The sequence below is a fragment of the Meriones unguiculatus genome, chromosome 2 (assembly GCF_030254825.1).
Source record: "Meriones unguiculatus strain TT.TT164.6M chromosome 2, Bangor_MerUng_6.1, whole genome shotgun sequence".
Taxonomy (NCBI): domain Eukaryota; kingdom Metazoa; phylum Chordata; class Mammalia; order Rodentia; family Muridae; genus Meriones; species Meriones unguiculatus.
Window position 1 is genome coordinate 9,508,937 of NC_083350.1, and position 10,164 is coordinate 9,519,100.

The 10,164-nt window shown below is 45.4% G+C and overlaps 1 protein-coding gene across 2 annotated transcripts in view; it reads left to right on the top strand.

Annotated features, from left to right (window-relative positions):
- The window catches only part of Ctdp1 (CTD phosphatase subunit 1), a 62,003-nt gene extending 52,051 nt beyond the window's left edge, over positions 1 to 9,952 (top strand). Inside the window, exon 12 of one of the 2 annotated variants that reach the window (XM_060376994.1) lies at positions 9,136 to 9,273. Coding sequence is in view for 1 of the 2 variants with exons in the window: in XM_021640063.2 (XP_021495738.2) it covers positions 9,136 to 9,277 (142 nt within the window). In the remaining variant the exon portion in view is untranslated. Of the gene's footprint in view, positions 1 to 9,135 lie in introns of both variants that reach the window. The other variant, XM_021640063.2, reaches the window with a different exon arrangement.
- The last annotated feature ends 212 nt before the right edge of the window (positions 9,953 to 10,164 follow it).

Below are 10,164 nucleotides of genomic sequence, written 5' to 3' on the forward strand. Positions count from 1 at the left end.
AAATACAACATGACCTTAGTCTGTTCCTAGAGTAGTGGAAAAGTCAAAGCAACAGTATTTAAATGCCAAAGGCCTTATCAGCAGTTTTGCTGATAACCTTTTAACTCTGGGTGAGAGAAAGCCAGGTGGAGTTATTTGTCCTTTCTTGGCTGCGGTGGCACTAGAACCTTTTTTTTTGTTGAGGCCAATATTGCATCTTCCCCATTGGTACTTCACACATACCAGCCTGGATGAGCTTCTAAGATGGCAGCCTGGGATATGCTAGATGGACACAGAGCCCCAGGGCAGGCCCTGCTGCTTATTTGCCGCTGTCCTAGGTATGAGGACACGGAGTGAACAAGAAAATAGCACTAGTTTATAAAGGAGTAAATTTCCTTATACAGATTATCTCTCCTGGCCCTGGGCTCAGCTCTGTTGTGTCTTCCTCATGGAGAACATGTGGTCACCAGGGATGGTCAGACACCTCTGACCAAGCCTGCCCCAGACCTTCCCTCCCCTGGAGGCTTACATTAGTCCCAGCTCTCACATCTATCTAGGTGGACCTCAAAGTAGTACTACAGAGATGCTCACACAGAAACTATGTTTGGCATGGTAATTAGCTTTAGGCAAGAGAAAGCAGAAAAAGTACTCTGGAAAAAAAAAAAAAAGATGTCTGAAACCTTCCCCAATTTTGATGGGATTGATTTATATGACCCAAAAGTTCAACATACCCCATATAAGATAAGAAATCTACACAGCCACAACACAGTAAAATTGTAAATGTGAAAGATGAGAAGAAAACTCAAGAGGATCTTGATGTGTTCCCAAAAGCTCTTCTGTGAGGTAAATGTACTTTCAGGTGGGAAACAGGGCATCGGGTCATGTGGGTGCTTGCAACGCATTTATCTGCCAAGACACCTGGAGAAGACACCCTTCCCAGCAAACTCTTTCCAACAGTCTGACACATTAGACTGAGCATAATTCTCCAACAACATTATGAAGCCATAGGGAGTGTCCAGTAGCCGTGGAGGAGAGTGCTCAGCCATTTCTTCTTCTCACTGACTTCTGTGATGCAAACAGCTATACTGCTGGGCCTGTGACATACTGAAGTGCCAACACTGGCAACACTGCAGAGGAGGTAGGCAGGAGGTAGGCAGGAGCAGGCAGGAACAGGCAGTTAGGAGCTCAGAGCTGTATCCCCAGATGTGATACTGACTTGATCCATGTCAGCCCCTGGAATAGAGGCTATGATCCAGAAGGAAGCTCCAGATCTTTGGGCAGCTAGTGGTGTGGTAAAATGTCTGGCCTGAATCCGTGTATCTGTGGCTAGTGGGGACAGATCAGAAAAGCTCCTACCTGAAACCTGTATCGCTTGTGTCTATATGTGAGCTTTCAGGCTCTTCAAAAGCTGTCAAGATAATTGTTTTGCAAAACACAGGAGCTGTGTGACCATATTGTATGTCCTAACTGCAGTTTCTATACTGCTATCTGTTCATATCTGAACGCTAGAATGGACCTCACAAAGTAAGTGTATTTGTGTGTGTGTGTCTGTGTGTTTAAGAGCAGGCACAACATTCTTTCTCTGCATAGTTTTATCTGTATGCAAAGTCACATGCTTCAGTATGTGCATAGCCACTCAAACAAACCTTTTGAGAGTGTTTCTCCATGCTTATGCAGCATACCCTGACCTGTCCATACTCAGTGAAGACAGTGGAATAAAGCAGGTTGCCCCTTATAATGCTGGTCTTTCCTTTCTACCAAACAAACCACACAAGTTGTAATCAGTGTGTGAACAGTGCACGCTTGGTAGGCTTATGGCTCCTATTGGATTGGATGCTGGTGTAAAACAGAACTGTTTATTAAAATAGTTCTGCATCTTTTTGAATAATAAACCTTAGGCACTAATCCATGTGTGCTGTGACAACAGTGAGTTCAGAAAGCTGAAATATTGGGGAGGAAATTTACATCTATTATTCATATTTATATCCTTCTACCACACTGAATTTGATTTCCTTTTTTTTTCAAGCTTTCAGATTTTCTAAAATTAAATCTGCTAATATTTCTCTGGAGTTGTGCAGCTGGTTGTAAGAGCAAAATATAAATATTGCATGTTACACTAAGAGGAAATGAAACATATCAGTTGTAGGCGCTTATTACTATGGTCTACAGCTGTTTGTTTCTAATTTTCGAGGTAATTTTTAATTACCTAAATTTCCTCGTGGTGTATTTTAAACTGTACTGCACACAGTGTTTGTAGCCAGTAGTGTTTATAGCCGGTATACCAGTTCCTATAAAGCTCTCTTACAGGCTGAGGTTATGAAGGACAGGGCAGGGCGAGGTTTCTGAAGTAGGGATTGTCACTAAAGACCTGGACCTGCTGTTCTGATTCTTCTCACTGGAGACCTGCTAGCCATTGGTCCCCTTCTCCCATGGCCCTGCTCTTGTGTCTGTTTTCCCCGTGGTCTCACTGCCCCAATCTGTGTGTTCTCTCATGGTCTTGCCATCTTTGGGGAGAGCATACGTTCTGCTTCTTACTTCCTTGGAATCATTACCACAAGTTCACATCCCACACACATGTGCGCCCTGGTCCCTGTGTTTCCGTAAGAGTCAATTACTCCTAAAGTTACTCCTTGAGATTCAAATAGATAAGACATACCCACCAATGGGTTTCTACACACGTGCGTGTATATGTGTCTTACCAACTAGAGATACAGTTGTAACCTCCCTGCCTGTAGCCTGATGGAGCCAGTAGGATGGTAGCACAGCTTAGGCAGTCCCTGTGTGCAGCTCAGAGGCAGTGTGGAGAGATTCTACCAGCCTAAGTGTCCTGAAAATAAGCCTGTTGTAAAATTCAGCTCTGATGCTTTCTCATTTTTAAATTTAAAAGAGTTCATCATTTGGCTTTCTATCTAAAACGGTATTCCACCATTATCTTCCCTTTTACTAATGCACATAACTTTAAGTATTGGATTATAAATAAACAAGTAAGTAATAAAATTGACCTTCAACGGATTGATTGAAGACCAAAAAAAGACATATTTGTACTTTGCCGACTGTTCACATGCCTATAATTCCAGGGTAGCAAAAGCCAGATGATCAGGAGTGTTGACTACTTGATACCCTATTTTAAAACCTCTCTTCATGAAGAAGTTTGTAGTAAAAATGTGCTTAAGGGAATTAACTCTCGGTAGGGAAGCCATTCTCTCTGGCTGAGCTCTGCAAAGCAAATCTCAGGAAGAAGTAAGAATTTCCAGAATCTAAACCAAATTGCCCTGCCTTCTGGAGGTTGGGTTGGAAAGTAGGGTCCGACACTAGAGAAAGAGGGAGGTCCAGCAGTGTGGACTGCTGAACTTACCTGAAGTCAGTTCCCACACCAGAACCATATTTGTGACAGATTTACAGCTCCAGCTGTCATTAAGTGTGTATTGCTGTTTGAGAATGGAAAGTCACCAAGTGACATCAGCATTTGACAGTAGCCAGCTGCATCTGATAGAAGATCGTCCTTACGTCAGTGTTGACCATCTCAAGCCATTTCCTACTCACCAGCCAGCAGGTACCCAGGATAGGCATACATCTGTGCTGTCTTCCCCTGCATCTCATGCTTCTTTCTCCAACAGCATCTTCAAACAGATGCTCACGTCCTGGACAGTAACAGTGGAAATAAAATTAGATGTCATCCATATTTTTAACCTTTAGATCATTTTGTCACTATCCCCCACATCCCTGGGATTCTTGTTTGGTTGGTTGGGTTTGGGTTTTGTTTTGGGGTTTTTGTTTTGTTTTGGAGACAAGGTCTCACTGTGCAGCCTCTGCTGGCCTGGAATTCACAGAGATCTACCTGTGAAGTAGAAAGTGAAGTCTGGAAGTGCTGGAATTAAAGGCATGGTTGCCCCTTGCCTGACTTTTTTGATGTTTTCGTGTTTAGTTTTAGCTAGTGAGTTGTTAAGTATTTTCTTGTGATGCTACTGTAATGGTTTCTGCCCAGGCAGCATGGTTGTTCACGGGAAGTGGTGTCTCCAGAAGAGCCTGCTGCAGCTTGTGAGTCAGCACTTCAGGTGTTGGCATTTGGAAAGACTTCTGAAATCATTTTTCAGTTTTAAGACGTCAGTTTTTTACTAAATTCTTCCCAGTTACCGCTGGTTTTCTGAATGTACTTGCTGTCAAGACACTACTGCGTTGGTCAGGATTCACTAAGAGTTGCCTTGTTGAGGCGTCGTCCCTTCTTTGTTTTTCTGGTACTCTGCAGGATACTGTTGGAAAGCTTGTCTGCCATCAGGCATCCACTGCTTGGCTTTAGAAAGATGCCACGAGGACCAGCTTTTGTGCCTTTTGCCGTCTTTCTCTGGCCTTATTCCTCCTGCTCCTTCCAGATCCTACATGGCACCTCTCCCCTCACACTTCTTCAGGAACCTCTAAGCTCCCAACTGCAAACCTGTGCCCACTGTGACATCACTGTTGTCCAGGATAGGCAGTGTGCTACTGAGCTTGTCAGAGTTTCACTGCCAACGATCTAATCAAACGGTACAGATCTCTTAACAGTGGACACAAATGCTTCCACACACTCCAGAACACAGCCAGTTTTCCCAGAGCAGAGGCTATATGGGTTCTGTGTTTACCCAGGGTTATCTGCCCAGCATCTCCGCCTGTCCGACAAAAGTACTCATTTGTCCTACACCATAACAAAATGTAGCCTCACCCTCAAAGAGGGGCTGGCTATTCTGTGGTACCTATCCATTGGCCACTCAGTCACAAATTGGGGCCTTGGGCTCACTCTGTTTGAAGATGCTGTTGGAGAAAGAAGCATGAGATGCGGAAGGGATTTTTGAGGGTAAAGGAAATTTATTTAAAGCTCTTTGAGCATGGCTAACAAGAACTAGTTAAAAATGGATTTAAGAATCTGATGCAAGTTGTCACAACTTCTGCCAGCTCTGAACCTCAGTGTCCTGGGATCTGTACACCTCTGTCTTCTCTGTTGCCATAGGCTGAATAACCTCCTTGGCTTGTTTTTGTGTGTGCACATGCACACATGCACAGGAGATGCATTAGCCTGTGCATGCACGTATGTATGTCAAGATCGGTTGTCTTTCTCTATCACTTAACCTTATTTTTATAGTGTCTCTCACCGAGTACAGCTTTGAACTTAGTGAGGCCAGCTGGCAAGCACGTTCCCAGGATCCACTTTTCTGCACCCGAGCCTCACCCCCGACTGGGATTATAGATGTACACCATTGTGACCAGCTTTTACATGAGTGCTAGGGATCCACGCTCCTTCCTTCCCTTCCACTGAGCCAGCTCCTCCTCCTTCAGGCTTCTTGCCTTCCTGGCGGAGTTGGTCCAAGACCGACATTCTCATCTATGGATGCTTTTATTCCTTACACAGGATGTCCTGCAAGTGGGACAGAGCAGTTGGGTATTTCAGTGTCAGCACACCATTGAGCCTGTTTTCCAAAGGGAGCCTGAGTTCATGTAGCCCCCAGAACTGAAGGCATTGAGCACCTGCACCTGGCCTGAAGGGGGACATCCCGTGTCTGGGATGCGGCGCGCTGTGCCCTCGATACCCTGATTTACATTTCCCAACACTCTGTGCTTGTTGTCTGCTTTGAATTTGGGTGGTTTTGTTCACTTGAGGGAGTATTTCTTCTCTAGGTTATTTGTTGTCTTGCCACTTTTAGAATGTTTCATACATTGCATAACATATATGGCCAAGTGTGCACCATCTGTCCTGCAGATCCAGTGTTTGCAACATTGTGATCTGTTTGGCTAAACAAATCTCACTTTCCTGAAGCCAGTTATACTTTTTTGGTGGTTTCTTCTTTTGCTTCACAATTCAAAAGGTTTCTTTGAATAGTGGATCTTCATATTCCCTCAGGCAGTTCATACAAATGGTGCTATAGCAGTAAGCTTTGCAACTGCAAACGAAAGAAAGCTCAACTCATACCTTACACCCAGAAATGAACTCAGAATAGACACACGCCTAAATAGAAGCTTTCAGGAGAAAATCTTTGTAACCTTGAATTAGGGTGAGTTTTTAGTAGTAATTCAGAAAGTACTGGCCAGAAATCAAGTTTCTTTTGTTTGTAAAAGAAACTTGAGATGGAGTGATGCCCGGTGCACACCTGAAGAGATTCCACTCTTTGAACAAGAAGGCCTAGAGCTGAGCAGTGAGCGGTGTGCACAGAGGCGTACAATGTGATATACAGTTATAGTATAATATAATAATAACAGGTGACAAATGCGCCCACAGTCACCAGTTATTTAATAAAGCCATGGTGAGGCTTGGCACACACTGGTTTGAATGGTGAAGACCGGAAACAAAGCTGCACGCTCTGAAAGGTGAGAAGACCTGTTTGTCAGCAGAACGTGGTTTGGCCACAGCGGGTAGTAGTCTGGTGGGCTTTGTAGGGGAGCCTCAGGCAGCTAGCTTCCCTTCTCCTAGGTGTACAGAATTTGAAGTGTAACCTAGCAGCTCTACATCGCTGTGGCTGCTGCATTAAATCACTTGAGAGCTATGTATGAATCTGGAGGCTTGAAGCTGGGAGCGAGTGTTCTTGGTATGTGTCCCATGTATGGAACACAGGTGACAGAGTGCTCCCTTATCTCCAGAGGTCCTGCCCCCCATCCCTGGCAAAGTGTCCCGCCCACGCAACAGCCTGCTCTACTACTCAGTCACCATATACTCCATGTACATGGGCTGTAGCATGGAACCAGACCACTTAGTGCTCGGCATTATTTCCACCGACACTTCTGTGGTCAGGGCCCCATCTTACTGGGGAAATGCACTTTCACTGCTTCTGTAATTCCTCTTAAGTTTTAGTTTTCTTACTCCAGTGTGAGATTTAAGACAGGATAAAACACCATAAGCCGTGGAAGAGAGAAAACTGGTTGGGAGCCTACTATAGAGGGTCCTTTAAAATGGTTCACCCAACAGGGGATCAAAGTAGATGCTGAGGCTCACAGCCAATTTTTTAGCAGAGCGCAGGGAGTCTTAGGGAGGGATGGGAGTAGAGGAGCATGGAGGGGACAGGAGCCCCACAAGGAGACCAACAAAACTAAAAAATCTGAGCCCCAGGGGTCCTGCAGAGACTAATGCACCAATGTAGGACCAAGCATGGAGAGGACCTAGACCTCCTACTCAGATGTGACTGATTGACAGTCTCCATATGGACCTCTTGAATAAGGGAGCAGGGACTGCCTCTATCATGAACTCAGTTGACTGCTCTTTGATCACTGGCTCCTGATGATGCAGCCTTGCCAGGCCACGAAGGAAAAGGATACAGGCAGTTCTGATGAAACTTCAACAAGCTGTGGGCAGATGGCAATAGTGGAGAACTGCCCCTTTCAGTGGACTAGGGGAAGGGGATGGAGGTGGAGGAAAGAGGGAGAGAGGGTGGGACTGGGGGAGTCGAGGGAGGTGCTTCAATCGGGATATATATTTAATAAATTGTGAAAAGAAAAAAGAAAAAAGGAAAAAAAAAGATTTATTTATTTGCTATGTATACAGCGTTCTGTCTGCATGTAGGCCAGTACGCCAGAAGAGGGCACCAGATCTCATTATAGATGGTTGAGAGCCGCCGTGTGGTTGCTGGGAATTGACCTTTGGAAGAACAGCCAGTGCTCTCAGCCTCTGAGCATCTCTCCAGCATCTCAACCCTTCATTTTTGTATATTAAAAAATCTAAATGTTTTTTTCTTATTAGAAAGGAGTTGTTCTGTTTGACATTCAAAAATGATGTATGGATTTTGAATTTAGACTGATAGAATTCGTAGTTTTTGATACGAAGATCTCACATCCCAGGGCCCCCAGCATATAGATAAAAATACCTCATTCTTCAGGGGGCACTGGGCACAACTAAGCTGGGAGGTGACCTGGGAGGAGCCAAGGACCTCATGGAGGTCTACAGATCACTGAACTGTTGTGGCTGTTAGTGCTGTAACGCAGATGTGATGGGCCACCTTGAATGGGTACTTGGGGAATATCTTGTCTAAGCTTCCATCTCATTACCTTGTTACATTGTGCCTGCCTCACAGGAAAACTACAAAGCTTTCCTAATACTAGCACCCGTGATTTCAAGTCATTATGCTACAGTCTAGGTATGTTAGCTTCCACTGTACATATTATAGATGTGTTACATATATGCATGTGTATATGTTAGCCAAAGAAACTTTTGTGGCCACAATTGCAATGTATTTTGTTTGCGTTGTCCTGGGATTGGAGCTGTGGGCTGATGTTGCCCAGCTACCCTTGTCAGGGTGAGATGGGCTAGGGCACAAGGTTAAATATAGATTAACTTCCACCGTCGCCTTGGGGCTCAGAAAAGGAACAGGCTGGACAGTGCGCACTGCCACTCTGGTTTTGGTCTGCAGATTCGTGGGCACAGGCTTCAGTGCTTAGAAACGTGCTGGTGATTGCTTTAGTTTCTGTAGTAGTGACTGGCTCGAGTGACTGCCTGTGGAAATGAGTATTAAAACAAGGGCCCAGGGCTGCCCTTAGTGACCTGAAGTGTAACCTAGCATGAGTGTTTGCTGTGAAAGAATGCCCTTTGGAGTCTTTGCTTAGTTGTTCCTCTACAATCTTGCCTTCATGTCTATGTCTGGAACTTTGAATAGCAAAGGAAAGGGTATGCTTGTCACAAGGCCGGAGACACAGCTGGGGCTGCTCGTGTCTCTGGGTCTTTGTAGAACGTGACATGGCACCTACAATAGTAGCCGTTGTCTCTTTGTGGTGTTCATTCCTGTTGTCCACACTCAGGGCCATCATGCTCTTTCCACCTACAGTCCAGGAGCCTTCCTTGAATGTCTTGTTGGATTAGAACCAGCTCCAGTGAGATACGTTTGAGAACCTTGTAAATCCTCTACCTCCTCCTTTCTGGCATATTCTTGTTGTGGCCTCTGCTGCTACAGATCTATCATGTACACCTTCTGAACTTTTGTCATGGTAGCTTCATGCTTCCGGAGCATATACCTGAGGATTGACATGTTCTCACTAGTCCACACAGCCCTCAGCTGTTCGCTACCCTCCAAATGCACCGCGTGCAGAGTATGCCCTCATAACATGCCCAACCTGACATAGTGAGCATGGATGGGGTTGCTTCTTGCGCTGACAAGACTGCATGCTTGCCAGTGTTTCACAGTAGTCTTCCTTCTCTTCTCTCTTCAGAGGCCACAAGAGAAAACTGAATGAGGAAGATGCTGCCAGCGAGTCCAGCGGGGAATCCAGCAATGATGACGAGGAGGGTAGCAGTTCAGAGGCAGATGAAATGGCAGCTGCTCTGGAGGCGGAGCTGAATGACCTCATGTGACTTGGACCTGCCACTATACCAGCCCTTGGCTTGGGTCCTTTTTCTCCAGAAAAACATATATTTTGCAGAGCTCCATACAGAAACACATTATTTTGCAGAAATAAGTGTTTGTAAGAAGTTTTACTATAGGAAAGTCTACTTTTTTAAGCAACGAAGTGTTACGAGGAGTTGGTGTTCTATGCCAAAGAGCTCAGCAGGGCCTCTCGTGGCGAGAGTGGATATGTGATGTCTGGTCATGGAGTGAAGGGACGTGGGGCTTCCCTTTGAATGCAGCAGCATATTTAGTGTGAGGACTGGGGGCCCAGTAAGATTAGAGAGCAGCATAGCAAAAACCTGGCACCTTGGGCCTTTTTCACAGCTGACGCTATCCGAGTTTCAAAGGATTTTTAAATGAAACAGCATTGTACATATGTGTGTACAGGACACCAAGACTCACAGGCAGGCCTGGAAGTCCCAGCTGCCCTTCAGTCCCTCAGCGGATCTGCAGACAGCCTGGAGTTCCTGATGCAGGTCCTGTCTGCAGCCTGGGCTGCCTGGGCCATAGCCTGCCAGGATGGGCAATGTGGTGAGAGGTGGTTTGTGCTGCTCTAAGGGATCTGATGTAAAGTTTTTGTATATTTCATATTCCACCCACCAGATTCTTCTTCCATTTAATAAAATCCTTTTTGTAAGTTCTCTCCTCTGGTGCATGACAGCAGTGGGCTCACTTTGAACTCCTTCTTGGCCAGGCTCCAGCTCAGCAGCGGATGCTGGGGTGGGTTGAGGTGACCAAACCTGAACCTGTTCCTCGTCAGAGGTTGTAGAACAACAAACATAACACAGCCATGGAGGAGAAATTACCTGGGACTAGATGATAGAGCCTACTATCACCCCACTCATTTCCACCC